This window comes from Coturnix japonica, chromosome 2 (assembly GCF_054131305.1).
Source record: "Coturnix japonica strain WE chromosome 2, WE-NBRP24, whole genome shotgun sequence".
Classification (NCBI taxonomy): Eukaryota; Metazoa; Chordata; class Aves; order Galliformes; family Phasianidae; genus Coturnix; species Coturnix japonica.
This window is the reverse complement of record NC_140664.1, coordinates 119776489-119797715: the sequence shown is the minus strand read 5'-3', so window position 1 is coordinate 119797715 and position 21227 is coordinate 119776489. Positions and strand designations below refer to the sequence as shown.

Sequence of the window (21227 nt, the reverse complement as noted above, 5' to 3'; positions counted from 1 at the left end):
GCAAGAGGAAGCATTGGGATGATTATATGCAGGCCTGTATGTTACTGGAAGGCTGTACCACATTCCCAACCATTTGGCAAGTTGTTCTCAGAGCTCATAGTCCAAAGAGCAGTTGCATTTGTGGAAGACTTGCCCTGCCCACAGACTTCTTCCTGTATAAACTGTGGTGAAAACATTCTCCTGACTCACCACTGTCAGGTCATCTTGTCAATGATGTAATCTTTTATTTTTTCCTCCAGAAAACACAGTCTACCATTCCCTCACATCAACATCACCCACAGACTCTGAAAATCATGCCTTAGGCAACAAGGTTCTCTCTGACATTTTAACCTCCATGGACTGCTCCAAAAGTAATGCCTCCTATTTTATTACATTGGAGCATGATGTCAGAGTAAGATGTGATGGAATGGCAGTAGAGATTGAGCCTGCCCGCCAGTATTCCATTACATTTTGTTGCTGTGTGACAGATGGCAGCAGAGGGATACCCTGACAAAATGGCATCTGACACAGAAATGTGTATGAAACAAAGGTGTGGAACTGAATTCATACATGCAGAACAAATGGCAACACTGACATTCACTGATGCTTGCTGAATGTTTATAGCCCTCAGGGTGCAGGGACTGGAAAGTTGGTGGTCAGAACTACCAGGAGCATCTGGGCAGAGCAGCTGCCTGGTCATCTGTTAGCTTGGTTCACTTGGGCCTGGCTTTCTGTCTCATCTGAGAATGCTTATTCAGGAGCTGAGCTCTTGTGCCTCTTATTAAAAAAGCTTAAGCTAAAATGAGCTATCCGGATGCTGAACCACCTCCTGAGCTACATTTTGGTCTATAAACGCAGTCCCTATAACACAAACTCACACCAGTGACTTCCCACGAGAAGTCAAGAGTCGCTGAACTCACTCGAATTAAGACGCTGCTGTCGCCCTGCAGACCACGAACTCCGAGCCCACCGCTAGGTGTCCCTCTGCTGATGCTGCTCACCGCCACTGAAGCAACCCAAAACCGACAGTAGGAAAAAGGAGTTGAGAAGAAAACGAAACGGCGCTTTCAGAAAGTGAGAGCACATATGAGAGTGTACGAAACTTAGCAATCGCGGCAAAATAAAGAAATGAATGAAAAGCACACGGGAAACAGCCCTCATGAAAAGCACAAATATCCTCATGATGGCAACCGTAATAAAAGAAGTTATAGTTTTGCTTTAACCCAGGAGGGGGGCCATCATTCCACCCATATCCCTCCTAAGGCACGCACAGCATTCGGCTGGAGGCTGCGTCCATCGAACTTCTCTTAACAAGGAAGAATGCTGATATGTTCCCAAGGTTAAAAATGAAAGAGAGCTGGAATTTGGCGTGGTTTCTGCAGAGCCATCCCGGGAAAGGCACGATGAGCTCTGCGTGGAGAAATGAAAACATTCCTGAGGCGGACTGCTCTGCAGTGCCAGTCAGCCACTAAACGCTGACATAGCCACTAATACGGAGTTTGCATGAGATAATGACCGTCCACGCTGCTGCGTGACAAAAGTGCCTTTTCCGAATAACCAGCGCAGGAAGAGGACAGGAGACGGTGGTACTTGGAGGAGAAAAAAAAAGAAACCAACAAACGTAGTTTTTCAAGTGAGGACTGCTCTTACATTCAGCTTTTTGCCGGGCTGCGGGAGCGACGAGCTGGGAAGGAGCAGTAAAGGAAGAGCCGAGCCAAAGGGCGCGGAGCAGGAGCGTGAAGGGCCGCATTTAGCGGAGCCCTGCTCCCTCCCCCTCCTTCCTTCTCCGCCGTGGGCAGGGCACAGGTGAATGCGCCCTTTGTCCCGCCGGGCCACGAGCCGCAGCCCCGCGCTCCGCGGGCTCCAGGCGGCGCCGGAGAGCGGCCCCGAACCGCCGCTAGACGGGAACCGGGGCATCGGCCCGTCGGCACCGAGGGATGGGCGCGGAGGGTGGGGCCGGGCGGGGGGGGGGTGGAGGCTGAAGCCGGCTGCCCCCGCCGCTCCCCTTCTCGGAGGCTGCCGGGCGCTCCGTGATTAACTTGAGGCCGCCTTCCACGACGCAGCCGCACCGGCTCCCGCACGGAGGCGCCTGGCCCCGTAACTCACGGAGCCGCACCGGGGCTCGCCGGGTTCTCAGCCGATAGCGAGGGAAGCCCCGCTCCGCCGCCCCCCGCCGGGCCGAAGAGGCAGCGCTGCCGGCGGGCTCAGGTGGGTGACGGGACGGCACCGGACGGGTCTCGGCGGTGGGTCCGGAACAGCGGTGCGGGACGGCCGGGCCCGAGGCGCCCTCCGACAAAGTGGAACGAGCTCCGAACCCTCCGTTCGAGGCTTTCCGGAGGAGAACGACGAGTTCTGCTGTGTGCCGGATGCCGCGCCGTACATCAGTCCTGAAGGCTGGCGGCTGTCCGTCCGAGCGCTGTCACGTTGTCATCTTCCAGCGGTGCCAAGGGCGCAGTGGGACGCTGTCGCTGTCCCACGCTCTCCCATCTCATCGTTGTTATCTCAGGCTGTTTATTTTGGACATTTTATTTATTTATTTCTTTATTTCCACGGGGCCAGCGCTAAAAACTCTTATTCAGGAAAACCTTTCATTGGTTTGGGAGGATGTTTTTGCAGTCAGGTCTGCCCGGTTTGTGTCCCTGCTGGTTCAGCGCTACCATCAGCCTGTTTCTCAGGGCTCACAACACTGGGAGCTCAGCTGCAGGCCCTCCATCCTCATTGCCAGCTGCTGGCACTGCTGCCTTGTGGGCAAGGGGTGGGCACAGAGTACAGGCATTGTTAAACTGTTTTCTTTTAGGGCAGTTGTGACTGACACACGGCTGTAGTTGTTTTCTGTCTTCCATAGGATTTTCTTCAGACGTGTCCCAGACAGAGCCATGCTGATGATGACTTCGTTCTGACAGTTCATAAGCCACTGAATGATAGAACTGTAAGTATTCGTATTTAAGGTTTCCCAAAGCTATTACTGTATTACTGAGTGAATAAAAAGTAGTTCTTTGTCAACTCTGGTGTCAGAGGCCAAGTACAATATAGTGGTTCAGCACCTATGCTTCCTTGCATGCTGTTACATGGCTGTAACCCATGTGTTTCCCTTTTAGAGCGTATGTATTCACTCACACAAGTTTATCTTCTGTTTCCATGTTTGTTTGTTTTTCCCTGCCACATGAAGCGTTAAGAGGATGTTTAAGATTCTATCAAAGATTGTTTCCCCAAATCAACTTTTTGAACCAGAAACTGCCCAGCTCTTGATTTTCTTCTTTTTCTCAGCATGACATAATTTACGACATTAACACCAGTACAGACCTTTAGCTAGAAACTGTTTCTGGATTTGCCATTTCTAAATTAGAAGTGATAGCGGCATGAGACTCAGGTGAGTTAAGGTCTCCTGCGCAGAGCTTCCCAATGAAAAATTTACCTTTGGACTTCCTAGACAATGTGGTAGCCAGAAGAGGACAGTTCCAAAGAGGCTGGCATCACTGTGTAAGCCCCTGCAGACAGGTGATATTATCAGCTGAAAGCTCAACTGAGGTCAGTATAGAAAAAAAGACAAAGAAGCAGCAAAGATGTGACTCGTAAGCAGCTTTAACAATTTTTAAAAGTCTTTTTCATTACCCAAGAAAGCAAAATGTCAGTCTCAGTGCTGTTCATGTCCTTTCCCCCACCACCCCACCATGCTTCATACTTTAAATATTCTGAGTTCCTTTAAAAACAGATCTGAAACTCATATTGTTACCTGAAGTCTTAAAGTATCCTTTGCCATTGTAACAACTAGAAATGCACTATATATTAAAGCAGATAAAAGTAGAATTTCTGAACAAATGATGGGATGGGAAGAGCTGAAGCTTGAGGAAGATATCTGTGATAAAAACACTGGATCTAGTTTTAGTTATAGGGAAAGAAAGTAGAAATGTGTCTGTAGCAGCATGTTTTCTTGTGAGCAGGATATACAGACTGCCCATTAGCTGGCATTGGAAAGGGTTTATGGCTTGACCTTTGGAGAGAAGCACTTGTTGACCCTGCTCCGCAACACTTGGCTAAAAGGGTATGCCCAAAGTGGGAGCTTTTTTAGCAGGAGGGAAAAACATCAGAAGATAAATACTTAGGGAAAAATACTTAGGCTTTGGAAGTCTGGTGGCCTAGTAGAACCAAGACAAGTTTGGTGGGTATAAAATAATCTGTATTTAGAAAACTAATTTCATATGTATCTACTCAGCTGTTCAGTGGGATGTCTACACAGAGGAGCTAATTAGTCCCAGTCTTGAAGGCAGCCACAGAAAGCTTACACTGGTCTGGCATTTGAGCACTTGAGCCAGTGGTGTGGCACAAGCACATCTCTTCTGGCAGTTCATGGTAAGATGACGTGTGTGTTGGAAGTCCTTGTGGAAGGTAACTCCTTGCAGTTGCTTAACAGCCTTCCCAGGACTCCAGGCTAGCATCTCTACTGTTATCTTAGGCTCTCTAGAGAGATCTTTTCTCTTCTTTGTTTTCTGGCTTCTGATTTCTTGCAATCTTTAAGAATAATTTCCGCTGCCTCTTGTGGGTGATAAGAATTGAGAGTGTACCTTGGAGCAGCATGAACAAAGCTCCAGCTGGAGTTTCCTGACAATCTTGATGCCACAGGCTGACTATCAGGTAGACCAAGTTTAAACATTTGAATCATAAAACCTAAGAAGTATTAGCAACCACAAATTGGTGTGGGTTTCTTACATCAGCAGGCTCAGGTTAGATGCTGTTATCAGGTTAGACACTGTTTTGTTGAAGCTTTTTGTAAACATATCAACAGTCCATCTTTATAAGGCTTTACCTGCTATGCCACAAGCAAAAGCTGTTTCAGACTTATATTGTTCTATTTTAAAAACTTTCACCCTGAATTAAATCTTTAATTCCACTTGAGATGCAGTCATTTAGCTTAAATATTCCTTTTCTTCCATTACTTTGTTCTGTTGATTCAAATGCTCTCTGCTTTAGTTAGGAAAAATAAAAATAACTTTTCTGTCGAACAGATGGAGAAGGGGCAAGAAAACATTTTGTGGACAAAGAGGCCTCAAATTTACAGTAGGGCATTTCAAAACCTGTTTTACATCCTGTGTTTGTTTTGTAGGGAGTTTCTGCAATGGAGAAGAGGGAAGGTGACAGTCATACCATTGACAAGAATGCATTTCAGAACATCACACCAAGAAGAAATAGAGAAAACCTTAGTGACTTGGTAATGTTTCTGTAAAAGAGTAGTTCATACATAATGCAGAAAATTGCAGTCTTTTATCTGATTTTGTCCAAAAGCACCATGTTCCCATAACGCTGGCATATCACCAATGCATTTAAAGTCTTCTCACAAATTGACATCAAGAGATTAAAAAGATAATGAGCAATCGATTCAACTAAATCACATTCCATACTTTAAAGATGCACAAGTCTTGTGCTAGTTGAAAGTGCTAAAATCTCAGTTTATATGATTTATACTAACATCACATTGTGTAATGCATGAACTACACTATTCTTCACTGACTAGAGAATGTAAGTTACTTAGTGTATACCTTCACTGTTCATCAAAAAACATACATTTTTATCATTTGATAAGCATCTTCAACTATAAAACCCTAATAAAAACTATGCCCTTTAATTTTACTCTGGGGTACTGTAGGCAAGTCATTCAGACGTGCAGGAACAGGCTACCATGACTTCATTTAAGATTTTATGGCAAGATAGCAATGAACATTTGTTACCACTCAGTTAATAGAAAGCAAAACACCCTGTATCAGAGAGGATGAACACCCAACTTGCATCCACTTACCCTTGCTTTATTCACAAGTAGCATCTTGCTTGAATTGACATCTTGGTCACTTTCAATATATTTGATTCTTAAGAATAAAGACAGGTAATATCACAGAAATAGGCAAATCTCCTGTGTCCTAGCAGAATGATTTGAAGTTGATGATCATGAAGGCCTTTTCCAACCTAATGATTCTGTGAATGCCAATTTACATCTTTAAAACTACTAGTAGCTGCCTTCCTCAAACCTGACATTGCCATATAATTTTCTGGAGATCAGGACACCTGCAACATTAGCCATTCTAAAGCTGAGCTGTTGCCATATTAGTTCAGGTTTGCTGGAATATTAGGAGTCGCATGTTTATTAATGCTCTGAAGTCCCAGCCTCCTCACTGGGACAGCTGTCTGCTACATCAGCTGCAAAGTCCTGCTGTTGGTGCACGTGTGTACTTTCATTTGGATCAAATACCTCTTCTCTAGCCACAAGTGTTGGGCAATCTTTAAGCATATTATATCAGTGTAAAACAATCTATAATATGCTAATGTTTTGTCCCAGCCTAGCTCCTTCTAAAGCCTGTGGTAGTTCTGCCAAGATCTTCATTGAAACTAGAATCAAATAATGACAACTTGGCAGAGAAAGATTCAGCTTTTTGAGCTGAAGTGACTCAGTTTCACAAGTTTTCATAAAAATTAAGAGAATATTATTGCATTGAGGGTGGACAGAAAGAAAAGACTGGGAATTGAACCGGGGGTTGAAAAGGGCACAGCTAATATGCTGTATTTCAAATATTTCTACTTGCACCTTTATTACCTAAATTAATTGCCATTAACACAGCAGTGACTGGAAGAAATACTGTACTGTCATGTCTCTGGATTCTGTTGTTGAACATATTTATTTGAGTTACTTCAATAAATCTGTAGCTGAAATGTGAAATCTTGAACACCTATCATAAGAAGCTTTAGTGATGCTTTATATAACGTAATCTTCTCTTGTGGTGTGTTTAACTTCCTGGAATGAAAACCTGTTTTGAAATCACCATACATAAGGAATGAAGAATAGAAAATCAACACTAAAATTGCTCAACTACCGATTGTGCTACTTGTAACATTATACTTTTTCAGCTACCTTATCTCTAATAGTGTGCATGTTAATTGTGTATTGTTTCAGTAATGCATAGTGTAAAAGTTATGATAGCAAATACTGTGCTTGTAGTTTTAATCTTCTTTTGTTCTCACTGGTATTTCCTTTCTGTCCTTCCTAGAGTGTGGATATGAACGTTGCCAATCCACCAGAAGTAGCTGCACTTTTTAACTTACATCAAGCACACCATTTCAGTGAGTTTGAATACTCTTCAGAACAGCACTACAAGCAGGATTTGTTCCCCAGGTGGCACATGCCACTGAAGATAGCATCTGTGATCTCATTATTGACGTTTATTTACACTTCTCTGAGAGATGTCATATATCCTTTTATAACAAAAAATGAAAAAGTTTTCTATAGAATTCCAATCCTTGTCATAAACAAAGTCTTACCAGTGGTTTCAATTACCCTTTTAGCACTGGTATATTTGCCAGGAATATTAGCTGCTGGTTTCCAGCTGTACTTTGGCACTAAGTACAAAAGGTTTCCCCTGTGGCTGGATAGATGGATGTTGTCAAGAAAGCAATTCGGACTTCTCAGTTTCTTCTTCGCTGTGATGCATGCCTGCTATAGCTTGTGCTATCCGATGAGAAGATCATACAGATACAAGCTGCTGAACTGGGCATTCCAGCAGGTATGATGGGTTTAGAAATTGCCTCTGATTTGGTAACAACTCCCCACAAAGTACAGTTAAGGAATTGAGCAGGACCTACTAGTTGAAGCATGTAACAGGGAGTCAGCTGTACCGGTGTGTATTCAATAAGTCACTTTCTTCATCTAGGAATTTTTGACTCTGTGTATAATAATTATAAATGCCTCACAGGTACACGTAAGTCTTTGGCACGGTCTTAATTTAGTGTGGATTAATTTTCTCAGCACCATCTCAGCAGAATCTAACTATCTACAAAAACTGCTGCACATGCTATTCTTAGACATCATCTTTGTAAAGTGAATTATCCAGCAACAAAGCTGAGCTAAATTATCATAATTTTTATTTGCCACGGGCTAAACATGTGAACACTGATGACTCCACAGTTTGGCTGGTACACAATAACTTGTTAAAACAACCCAATTAAAACAATTTCTATCATGGTTCCAAGTCATGGGCAATAAATGGCTTGCAAAGCTATCTGAGGTTCTCTGTTACTGGAGAGTATCTACTACATGCCTATATATCACTCTGAGTGCCATAACTATTCCATTGTAAGGAGTATTCCAATATAAGGTGTAAACTGCAAAGGTAGTTTTAGTATCCTCAAAGTCTAATATAATCTTTTATAAAAAGCAGAGTAGGATGTTTTCTTAACAATTCTATCAGACAACCTGATGAAATCATTGAAGATCAGCTATCCTGGTAGTCAGGTTTGAATGGTTTACCAGAATTTTCTGTGAGATTCCAGTCCTTAAATGCAGATAAAGAAATTCTCATATTTGGAGCACATTATATGATGGTGATTTCAATAGCACCAAAGAACTGTTACAAGTAGGAGAAGCTTTGACATCCGCTTATTATTTTCATCCATATCAACCATTGTATTCTGTGCAGCTGAATGCACCAAGTTGTTGTTGAATAAACAGGACTAAGTAGCTATTCTGGAACGATAATGTTGTTAGGAATGTTTGCTAAATTGGCACCATAAAACAGAGCTGTAAATATATTTCCTGTTGTTATCAGCTCCCAGGTACGGTATTTAGTTACAGATGGAATTTTTTGCCAAATAAGATTTCTCCTGCTGTGAAGGCAGGCTAACGTGCCTCAGAACATGTCTTTACTAAGCCAAGACGCTGATGCAATCTGTACATTCTTTTCATTCAAAGCCTACCTTTGCTCTGTAGATATTAGAAGGGACTTTTTCATTGCAGTTAAACAGCAGTTACATTCAGAAACATTCAAGCAAACAAAAATACCATGTTTCACATCTTACTTCCTAATTACCATTGTGAAAACAACTATATGTTATGAAAGTGGCTGAGTGCACCAGAAAGCCAATTGTATTCTGGGCTGCATAAAAAGAAGCATGGCCAACAGGACAAAGGTGAGGTGATTCTTCCACTCTACTTCACTCTCTTGAGACCCCATGTTGAGTACTGCCTCCAGTTCTGGAGTATGCAGTACAAGAAAGACATGAACATGTTAAAGCAAGTTAATAGGAAAGCTAGGAAAATAACCAGGGGGCTGGAGCACCTCTACTACTGAAAATGGCTGAGAGAGTTGAGGTTGTTCATCCTGGAGACAAGAAGGTTCCAGGGAGACTTTATTCTGGCCTTTCAGTATATAAAGGGAGCTTACAAAAGAGTTAGAATGACTTTTTTTACAAGGGCATGTAGTGACAGGACAAAGGGCAATGATTATAAACTGAAAACAGAAAGATTTAGGTTGGATATAAAGAAGAATTTTTTCATAGTGAGGGTGGTGAGACAATGGGACAGGCTGCCCAGAGAGGGGGTGGGTGCCTCATCAATGGAAGTGTTCAAAGTCAGGTTGGATGGGGCTTTGTGAAACCTGATCTAGTGAAACATCCTTGCCCATAGCATGCATGGGTTTAGACTACATGGCCTTTTAAAGTCTCTTTCAGTTCAAACCATTCTGTTATTCTTTTTGCAGGTCAAACAGAAAAAAGAAAATGCCTGGATTGAACATGATGTTTGGAGAATGGAGATTTATGTATCCCTAGGAATTCTGGGACTTGCTTTGCTGGCCTTATTGGCAATAGCATCAATCCCATCTGTCAGTCACTCTTTGACCTGGAGAGAGTTCCATTATATTCAGGTACACACTTCATGTCATCACTCCCTGTTTTTAGGGCTGTATGTTTTCTGCCGACATCATCCATACTCCAAAAAGTAGTATTCTGAGAATGAGGCATTATGAGAAGGAACAGACAAATAATCAAACCCACCTAGTAATTGGTATTGCTACAGATGCTTGGTGGTTTCTTTTTCATTTACCTAAGTATAAAATACAATAATATATCTTATTATAAAATAGTATTAAAATACAATAATAATCAGGTATAGCTCTGCATCAATATGACCATACGGTGTTAAACAAGTATTGAGTTAGGTCTCTGAACAACAAAATCTGAAAATTTGGAGACCTACTGAGCACCTATCATTTGAAAATATGCTATCAGTTTGAAAAGTAGATTCAAAATTTCTATTTAATGCACCAGTTGCAGGAAAAAATTAAGCAGAGACTTATATAGACTGGTATAGGAGGGAGTTTTCCTGTGCATGATTACTTCTTGGATTAAATTATCATTGTGAAGAAATCTATAATAATAATAATAATATCTAAAAGATAAATAGTAAAATATTGAATTAGTTTTATAAACAAATAACTTGTATATTTAAAAATTAGATCCCATTGATTTAGCAATTGGAAGGGCAGTGTTGGACTTAACACTAATGGCAGTTCCATTTTTGTAATAAAAACAAGGTTATTATGTACACAGGAAACTCAAAACTGCTAGTAACTCTAGCATAACTCTTCCTTTCCTCTTGAAATTCAAGTCCTAAGCCAAATTTATCATAGTACTATACTTACTATGGTTACTGATTTAAATTAACTTTAAAAATTCCCTTTGCAGCAATTGATTAAACTGCTCATAAACTTGCTTTTGAACTCATAATATTTTATCAGAAAAGACACCAGGATACAGATGACGTCTACAAATTGAGATACCGAGAACTGACCCATTTTTGGGAATCTTTTATCTCTTTTGTATGTTACCACAGTGTGACAGCAACAGAAGAAATATGTGCTCCCCCTTCCCTTTTTTTTGAAGGTGGCATATAGGTGTACAACTGAATGCTTCAATTATAGATTTTAAATTGTAATTACAACCTAATGTTCTCTTGTCTACCACCAACAGAGTAATCTTTTGCCAAGATGGAAAAAATAATGACTTATTATCTTTCTTTTTTTACAGAGCAAGATGGGATACGTAGCTCTGTTGCTATGCACAGTTCACGCATTGGTGTTTGCTTGGAATAAGTGGGTTGATGTTAACCAATTTATCTGGTACACACCACCTTCATTTATGGTAGCAGTTTTTCTTCCTATTGTGGTCCTGCTCTGTAAATGCATACTGTTCTTCCCATGTTTCAGGAGGAGGATAAAAAAGATCAGATGTGGTTGGGAAGCTAATACACAGACCAATCAAACTAACCTGACTTCCAGACTATAGATCAAATAAGGACATTCCCTATCTGATGCATGTAAATGTGCTCAAGTCAACAAAATGTTTACCTGCGAGCTTTGTTTTCATCTATTTCTTAGGTGTTTCTTGTTTACTTTTCATTTCAGCCACAGGGTTATGGAATACCTGATGCAATTCGAACTTCTGTTGAGACAGAAATTGGAAACATTAATTTTACACTTTAATCTATTTGGTGTTCTAGTATTTGATCATTTCTTTCTTCTGACTCACTGCTCTTAAAATGCCAGTGCTTCATTGCTTCAATCGTAATTCTTTCCCTGGGAAATGCAATCATAAATCATTGCTCCAGATGACCACAGAAAGTAAATAAATCATTACACCACAAAATCCAGGAATGCTTTCTGCATCCCACAGCCACGTTTGTTCCCTGGTTAAATCTCAGTATTATAAAGGGACAACTACTTGAGTATTTATTGTCCCATTTCCCGTTATCTCCTGCATCTTATGTTTAACTGTGGAAGGGATCCTGTAGTACTACAGCCAAATGAGAGTTTGCATTCCCACCATGCTTTGAATTTAAATAATCAAGTAAGCAGAAGTCTGAGGAACTTTGCAGGGAAAATCTCTCCTGAGGCTAAGGCACAGTCTAAAAAACAAGAGTTTTTAGATTCAGATCTACATCTTATACAGGACTAGGTGTGTCTGTTTATTTATAACTATAAAATGTTTTCTTTTTTTTTCCATGAACATATTCTTTTGTTTCTTATGCTGGAAATTTTCCATGCTTTTGACCTAAGCCTGCAGTCTTTGACACGTGCTTATCTTTATTAACACAAATTATTCCAGTGGGGATAGCTCACACATCCAGTAAATATGTTTTACTGTTTTACTATAGAGCCAGCACAATTGTGTGACTGGAAGCAAATCATTAAAAACAGACGTTTGAACCTTGACACTGATTTGATGAGATTTTCATGTCTTCTGAATGCATTTGCTTTTATTTAAATTGTAGTGTAAGTTGGTGAAACTTCCCTTTCTTTGTTTTACATAGATTTGCCTGAACATCTTAACTGAATAATTCATTTGTTAACATCTATTTTAAATACTTAATGCAGCAGTTAGTATTTTCACACAGCATCAGAAACATTGTTGCAGTTTCCCTGCATGAGCTGACTGGAACATGGATTTATGATGCCACCTATTGCTGGAATCATCCAAATAAGAATTGCAGTGGTTCTGGTGTTAAACAAACAAGAAAATGTCTATGCAAGAGAATATGTAATACATGGTGCTAATGATTCTGTTTTACGTTTGTGGACTTGGTGCACTGGGTATAAATAACAAATAAATAACTATTACTACATTTTGTATCTTCCTGGTTTTAACTCCATTCAATTATTGCAGCTTAGAAGTTGTGCTTGTGTTTTGCACTTTGAAAATGTAGTACTTTGAAAACAATGGGAACAAGGTGGCCTCTGTAATGTAGACTGAAGAGACTTGAGTGGCAGTGTGTGTTAGTAATGCATGACAGAGATGAGCACTGAAACACAGAAAGCCAGCCTGTGAATTTCAGAAATCTCTAAAAGAAAATGGTTGTTGTCAATACATCAGCATTTTCATTTCTTTAAAGGAAATAAAATTAATTAGAGAGAAGAAACATCAAAGACTTACTTGGAATATTAATTGCACTTGTGGTCAGGAGTCATATACTTTGTTTTATTTTTTTTTTCATTGGAACAGGTTAAGACCAGTGCAACAACAAAGTAATTCAATTACCTTCTATAAGCTACTCTTCTTTTTGCTAATCAAAAGTTCTGCTCCAATTTACCACTTAGGACTAAGCTGGGATTTTAAGTACTGCAAGCAACCCCAGTGTTTAACAGATTAATGTGTGTTTTTATCAGAATGGGTTAAATTACTCTCTCCAGAATCAGCTCTGCTGCTCCCCTACTAAGAAAGTCTGGAGAAATTAGTGCAGTCTCCAATTTTGCTAAATTCTGGTCAAGTAGTTGGCTTTGTTATGTACAGCTGATCATAGGAGTCAACCGTTTGAAACAGGAATGAAAACTGAAGAAAGATTAATGAAAACACCCCTTGGAAGAGGCCATTCAAAGCTGTATGGCATGTGCAAAACAAAATCTCAAATATGAGCCAGGTTTTCTGTGCAACAGATAACTTTTTCTTTATAAAGTACTGTTGAATGCTTACAGCCAGAATTTGAGATCTTATATCAAGTCTGTTTTCTGCTTTAGTCTTTAGTAAACTACTTCACCTCTAAGTAACTCACCAATCTGTAGTACTGGAGGAGTATTCCTTCACAGGACATTGCAACAGTATGTTCCAGCTTTTAAAGCATGCAAATACAACAGGAGTGGGGAGGATCATGTAAGGTGTAAAAAGGGCTACAGAAGAAAATGCTATTGACAATATTTTATTTCTCCCTTTGTAATAGATATAATTTAGTTTCAGTAGCTAAAATAAATGTGCCTTTTAGTTTATGTGCCTGGTTCAAAATTCAGTGTATTAATGTGCCTATATACTACTATAAAATATTAAAAAAATTATGTGTATGCCACTTTGAGGCACTTACTTGTATAATAATTGATTATTTTTATAAAATCATGCATCATTAAATGCTTCAATGTATATATTGTGTCTGCCATTGTGTAATTTATATCCAGACCTATATAAGGGCAAAAAAAGGTACTTTAAAAGCTAGAAGAGCTGCTGATGGGAACAATAAAACATCTTCAGTCAAGGGAGATCATTCTCTCCATGGTGGCTGAAGAGTCTGGAGTTTCCAAAGGAGGAAAGATAAATATATGAAATACCTAATGGACAGTTTGATAGGGGGATGTAATGAAAAGCAATTTTGACAGATCTTTTAGCTGACAGTCCAAGTATTCTAGCATCTGTATAAGAATTTGTGAGAAGGAAGAGAAAGCTGAGCTAGTTGTGAAGTGCTTTGGAGAAAGATCTATAATCCCTGAAAACATTGATCAAAGACCAGGAAAGATCAAGAATAATGAAGACATTCAGGAAGGAAAAATAATACAGACATATTTGGTAAGAATCCATCACTCTAGTGTAAATGGTTTTGCAATGCCTCTACAGAAGCTGTAAAGTAATTCCCTCAGTTGTTACATATCACAGATATAATTAAATCAGACATACAGAACTGAAACTCACTGCAGAGAGAACTTTTAAATTGTTAAAGGGACTTGAGGAATTTTGTGCCAAGATTACCTGGGATAGCCAGATCCCATAATACTACTCTGTAAATGTGCCCAGGAAGTCAGAACAAGGGCTGTGCTGGCTCTGGTTTAATGTCAATTCCTGTTGACAGCAGTCTTTACTGTAACCTGCCCCTCCCTTTGGCCACTCTTCTCGGTTCTCTCAGTTCTGCTAACAGAAGAGTTTAAAGCCATGAAGTTAATCAGACCAGGGAGTTTGATTCTATTAAAAGCAATGCATGGAAAAGAATGATTCATCCAGATCCATGCACTGGTGTAATTAATTTGACAGCCGTGTATACATGCAGCATGAAGGACAGGCAGAGAAATTATAGAATCGTATAATAGCTCTGGGTTGGAAGAGACCCACAAGCACCACCCAAAATCCAAACCCTGCATCTGAGAGCACTGTCCAAACACTATTTAAACTCTGGCACTTGGGGCCATGACCCTGAGGAGCCCATTTCATGCCCCAGACAACCTCTGGTGCAGACCCTGTCCCTGACCCCCACCCGCCCCTCCCCTGGCACAACTCCATGCCGTTCCCTTGGGCCCTGATGCTGTCACAGAGCAGAGCTCAGCCCCTCCACTCCCTATGAGGAGCTGCAGCCGCCATCAGGCCTCCCCTCAGCTCCTCTGCTCTGGGCTGAGCAAACCCAGGGACCTCAGCTGCTCCTCATACATACTGCCCTCTGAACTAATCTTCACCATTTTCATAGCTCTCTCTTGGACACTCTGTTTTACGCCCTTCTTACACTGTGGTGCCCAAACCTGCACAGAGTGCTGAAGGTGAGGCTGCAGAGCAGTGGGACCACCCCTCCCCTCATCCATTTACAGTGCTGGGCCTACAGCCCCCCATGATAATGGCTGGCCCTTCTGGCTGCCAGGGTACACTGCTGCCTCATGATCTCAGCCAGAACCTCCTCCTCCTCCCCAATTCAGGTCCCTTTCCATGGGGCTGCTCTCCAACTTCTCTTCCGCAACCGGAACATAACCACAGCTGCCCCATCCCAGGTGCAGAATACAGCACTTGCTCTTGTTCAGTGGTGTAAAGATAGTTTTTAATTTAAACATTTTATACCTTTGTAAGCGCCCCTAAAACTGAAAGCTTAAATTATTTCATCCAATTCCGGTAGCAAGAATGTTCCACTGCTTCACTTATTTGTCAGGTTCTTAGTTTTCCATGAATCAGTAGGGAAAAATGTGTTCTAGAAGTTATCAACAGAAAACAAAACTGACTGACCTCTACATGACTGTGGATCTTGTGGCTTCACTTGAGAAATGATGATCTGAATTCTTCATTTCTTGTCTGCTATATTCACAACCTCTACTTTTGTCCCTTGATAACATTAAACGTGTCAAATATTGCTGAAATACAGACTAATTTCCTTTAAGCTGATTTTCTTCAAATGACCTTACAGTAATAGTTTAAGAGAACAAAATTAAAAACAAAGACAGATTTCTGAAAATATCCACCCTTGGAAAATGTAGTCTGCTGTAATCACTGTCAGCAGCTGATCATTGCCACTGATTTTTTTCAGTACTGCCAGGATTTCTTGATCTGATCAGCACATTCTGTTGCTGATAGTAAAATAACTTATTTTGGTAGGACCTTCAACTCTTTAACAAAATCTCACTGAATTCAGTTAAGCCAAAGTTCAGCCTCTGTGTCATAGTTTGAATTTTTCCATTCATTTAATGTATTATTTGAGTAGGTGTGTTGGGGCTCATTTGCTCAGTGTGCTAAGAAATATTTTGTGCTTACATTTCATCTGTGGAAATCACTATTAAAAAAGAAGTGTGGCATGTATGGAATATTTTGAATGGCCAGTCAATGTTGTAGGCTGAAGTTATGAAGCCTTGATATACAACCTTACATGGCTTTGTTGGACGTACTTGCTGAAAAAGAAATATTCAATGTGAATGTCTCCATTACTTGAAAATCTGTGAAATATCTTAATGCTGGACTTGAAGAATGAGCACATAACACTTCTCTGATTTGTCCTCTACCTTTTTGTTCAGTCTTGTCCCATAGAGTTAGGATTTTCACAATGTAAATGTGCTGTTATTTATTTCCAATTAATTAGTTACAGAGAAGGGTATTCTGGGACAGAGGAAGTGTGGGACTATGAAGCTATGTAAAGAGGCATTAACATGGAATGGGAAGTAACAGGACATCTGGAGATCCCCTTATGAAATGACAGGGACACAAAGGAAAGGGATTTAATGAATGCAATATCATCATGATAGTAGGGAGCAGAAATTTTTAGTACAGGAGATGGGTAAAATGAAGGATGAGTCAGTGATGGATAGCATGGAATCTGAAGAGCATGAATTGAATCTGTGAAATGGATGGGATGTGAGTTTTTTCCACACGCAGCTGAAAAGTGGAATGAACAAATACAAAGAACCAAGTGTATGCAAAGCTCAGCCTGCAGAACCTATTAAGTTGCAATCATGTCTCTATCCCTGGAAATGGTACCATTTCAGGTATTTCTGGGGAAATCTAGTCGCAGAGATTACCTATAACCTCAGCGAGGTTATAAGTAATTCAGAGGAACTGTGCTCTGAGATGTTGCCCTACAATTTTATTTTGGATGCGGAACATAACTGTCTCTGAAGCTGGAGGGACATGAGCTACAGTTATTGCTTCACTTTTCCTAACAGTTTAAATATAAACTGTTTTATTTTCAAATAAATTGTGCTTACATTGGAACAGGCATTGCTATTTTGCTTCCTGGTAAACACTACAGGAACTGCGTTAAATGAGCTGCTTTAAATGAAGGCGAGCATTTATTCAAGACACAACCAAGACACTTTTAAGCATTGCCTACGCAAAAAAAGCAACTGAAACCAGGGAATCGGATGGTGCATTAGACTATATTTAGAAAAGTAATCGCTAATGACTTCAGATTTTATCCTTGTTTTGATATTTCTATTCTACTGCACATGTTTAATCCTCACCATTTATGGGCAAAATTCCCAGAGAAGTCAATGGGACTTCTACTTAGCTATTCAAAATCAAGGCTTTTCCTCTGCAGATACATAAATACTTAAGAGTCTGCTTTTTCTTTGACAAAATCACAAAAAAAAACTGTTCACTTTCTCCAGCTGGGAGATGGGGTGGACTCTATTCTGCTGTGGACCACTCAACAAAAGCCTCTAAAAATATCAGGATCATGACGTAGTATGTAGCATAACACCTGACAAGCTCATTTAATGCACTTTTCCTCTATTCTCTTATTCATGTTCCTCCTTGATCCACATTGATCCTCCCTTTTTTCCTTTTCTCAAACATCCCATAACAATTATTTCACATCTATTATACTACATACTGTACAGTGTGGTATTGATTGTTTTTAATTTCTCTACTGCTCTTACACAAAACCTGTGGTCTGCAGATTGGTGAAGGATATTTGACCTCAAGAGCTGAAGTCCTAAACTGTTAGTAATACAAACATTCTAGTCTTACGCTCAAATGGTGGTCAAGCCACAACGTGGCCTCTGCTTCAGTCAGATGCTTTGGTATTCAAGTAAGTCTTAAAGTCTTTTAAATGACTGTTGCAATGTTTTTTTCAATATCCATGTTTTACTAAGAGGGGAACACCTCTGTTCTTGGTTATCAAGTCAGCTGACAAAAATATTTACTATGGATGTGGTTGTTTTTTTTCCCAGCTTTGGGTCCAACAATTGTTGCAGACACAAGATCACATTTTTAGGACCCGCTGTCTCCCTCTGAAGATGCCTTTTAGGATGAGCAGCCATGAACCAGGAAGAAGTTTGACCTTCTATAACTTGCAACACAAAGCAAAGGGTGTTTCAAAATTTGTAGGGAAAAGTGGAAAGGTCTTGTGCTCTACTAAAGGCCAAAGAACAAAGATTCTGAAACTCCTCAACAATGTGCCGCAACAATGACTATGGAAAACCACAGTCAGAGGTTTCCTTCCTTCAGATTGTTTCTGGTATATAAAATCTATCTACCAGATCATAAAAGCAAAAACAATACTCACTGTTATTTGACTTGCCGTAAAAATGAAATAATAACCCTGGATCTTTTCTGGCTTTTGTTGGTTTGGTTTGGGGTTGTTTTTTTTGTTGTTGTTCTTGCTTTGGTTGTTTGGGTTTATTTCAAGGCGGGTGGGGTATCTGTCCCCTGTTTTGAGTGAATCAGCCTTAATTTGTACTTCCTGCTGGGAACAAGGATACACTCTGTCTTTTTTCACATGACCTACTAAGTATTCTCAACTCTGGCTTACTAAATGTGCTTTAGAAAAGATTTCTTGTCCTTTCCTTCTTTCTTTCCATCTTTCTATCTTTTTTCTTTTTTCTTTCCTTCTTTTTCTCCTCTCCTCCTCAAGAAAATATCTAGTTGTCTTTATTTATTTATTTCACCTTGTCTTTCATTCCTTGCCTAAGGCAGCTGAGAATCCATGTGGCCTGAGAGGGACAGTGATAACCAGGAGAGCTGGGGAATAGGGGACATCACAAACTGGTGAAATACAAAGAGCGAAGGGACAATATTTCAATTGAGGCGTTTAACGTTATTTCTTGTTCTTAGTTCAGCTAATGATCAGAACTTTTTTAAAAGAGTACCTTTAGAAAAAAGCATCAACAAATTAATTAAAAAAATCAGAACACTAAAAATATACATCTCTCCAAATGTAAAAAGATGAACAAAAAACACCAAGTTTCAATTTTCTAAGTTTCTCAGGTCCATTTTGTCTTTATAAAGAATGTTTAACAGGTATGAGTTTTATTTTAAAAAGAATTGCTGGCAGCCCTAAGAAAAAAATTAGTTGGCCTGAATGTTCCCATCTGGAAAATACTGCTTTTTTCTGCTAAGGTATAAAACTGGCTCTGTTGAGGCTCGTATGCTAGAAATTACTGTATTTGGGTTTGTTGCCCTGATAGGAAGCAAATTTTTGTGTGTTTGTTTTCACTTGTTTTCCACGGGGAGAACCCTGGGGCTTTGTTTTCCTTTTGCCAAGAGGAAGAACCAGAATATCTGTCTCCATTTACAAACTGGAAACTCCTTTGTTATGTTCCATTCCTTAAGGGAAGAAATAATAATGCTTCCCTGGACTCTCCTAAAGAAAGCAAAACACCTGCTAAGAAAACATAATCTCCTTTTTTAAATATAGACAGTCCTTTAAAAAGACATCAGAATATTGTCAATAGATCTTTGTACATAATCCGAGATATCTAATCCAATTTCATTATTTCACTGAATAGACGTGGGCCAATTTTGTAAGGAGTTTTACATATATGAAGGTATGTAAATACCCTTTCCTTGCACAAAAACTTCAGTGTATCAGGAAGGGAGGCCATAGCTGTTTTTTTTTCCAGTTCTCTCCAAATTGTCTTACTGTTTGAACGTACTACATATCAACTTAGTGGTATCTGCTTAAATAGGCTGGTAAATGACAACTCAAAAGGTTTTCTTGCTTGCCCCTATTCACAAAAGCTAAAGCCAGATAGGTTTGCACACAGGCAGCAGAAGGATCACATTCAAAACAAAACACAAACCAAAACAGAGAAAAGTACAGTGGTCCAGTTGCCAAGGACCACTCTTAATTTTTTCTGTCACAGAATCAAAGAATCTCCTGAGTTGGAAGGGACCCATGAAGATCATCCAGCCCAACTGCTGTCTCCTAAGACAACCTAAGAGTTAAACCAAATACTGAAGATCATTGTCCGTGTACCTAAGAGCATTGTCCAAATGCTTCTTGAACCTGGACAGGCTTGGGACCGTGACTGCTTCTCTGGGAAGCCTTCTTTCAGTGAAGAACTTTTTCCTACTATCCAATCTGAACTTCCCCTGATGCAGCTTCAAGTCATTCCCTCACATCCTATACGATTCTGTAAAACACCAGAAAAATAGTGGAGATGCCTAACAACATTAAGATGCAAAGCAATGTAATGTATCTCACAATTTTATGACTAACACTGATTTTGAATCTAATTCACTAATTCTAGTAACATACAGAAACAGCTACAGAAGAAATTATGTGTTGGTGAGAGATGACACTGAATGACCTTACTAAGAACTGAAGTTAGGCATGAAGGGTCAGAGTCTGAGCTGGCAGACAGCTGGTCATTTAAAATCACAGCCTTCTCACTGAGATTAAAATTCAAATAAAGGAGCTGAAAACACTGTATGGAAAACCAGGCAATAGATTTTCTGTGTGTGTTTTTAGCAGATTAAGAAACACTTCAAAAATATGCATTTTCGGTGTCAGAGAAACAGAAAATATCTGTTGGAAAAAGTGGCTTCTGAACTACAATTAAAAGGTTCCTCTGCCTATTTTCAATTCAGCAGCGTGTTTGTGATTTATTGAAACAAATGTTGGAATGGTTTATATGTCTCTTCGTGACTACACGGTCAGGCAGTGCCTGCACACAGAGCAGCAGAAGGGCTATGACTGCTGTGGAGGTGTGTCCAGGTGTGGAGCCCTCAGTACAAAAAAGATATGGAGATTTTGGAAAGGGTCCAGAGGAGGGCCACGAAGATGATCAGGGGGCTGGAGCGCCTCCCCTATGAGGACAGGCTGAGGGAGCTGGGCTTGTTCAGCCTAGAGAAGAGAAGGTTGCGGGGTGACCTCATTGCAGTCTTTCAATACCTGAAGGGAACTTACTCCCAGGAGGGGAGTAAACTCTTCGAAAGGGCTGACAATAGCAGGACACGGGGAAATGGTTTTAAGTTAAAAGAGGGAAGATTTAGGTTGGATGTTAGGGGGAAGTTCTTCACTAGGAGAGTGGTTAGGCCCTGGAACAGGCTGCCCAGGGAGGTTGTGGATGCCCCGTCCTTGGAGGTGTTCAAGGCCAGGTTGGACGGGGCCCTGGGCAACCTGATCTAGTAAAGGTGTATGTTTGGTGGCCCTGCCAGGCAGGGGGGTTGGAACTACATGATCCTTGAGGTCCCTTCCAACCCGGGTCATTCTG

The 21227-nt window shown here is 40.3% G+C and overlaps 1 protein-coding gene across 5 annotated transcripts; it reads left to right on the top strand.

Annotated features, from left to right (window-relative positions):
- The first annotated feature begins 1371 nt into the window (after positions 1–1371).
- On the top strand, positions 1372–13698 carry STEAP1 (STEAP family member 1). Of its 5 annotated transcripts, none has more exons than XM_015853514.3 (7): positions 1477–1612; positions 2825–2908; positions 4193–4329; positions 5081–5185; positions 7011–7523; positions 9495–9659; positions 10822–13698. In XM_015853514.3, the coding sequence occupies exons 3-7, from the start codon at positions 4327–4329 to the stop codon at positions 11077–11079; spliced, it is 1044 nt and encodes a 347-aa protein (XP_015709000.2). In that variant the 5' UTR covers positions 1477–1612; positions 2825–2908; positions 4193–4326; the 3' UTR covers positions 11080–13698. The 5 variants fall into 5 exon arrangements, with proteins under 5 accessions (XP_015709002.2, XP_015709000.2, XP_085394763.1 ...); XM_015853513.3 differs by lacking the exon at positions 1477–1612 and adding an exon at positions 2050–2187; XM_015853516.3 differs by lacking the exon at positions 4193–4329 and having other exon boundaries at positions 1372–1612.
- The last annotated feature ends 7529 nt before the right edge of the window (positions 13699–21227 follow it).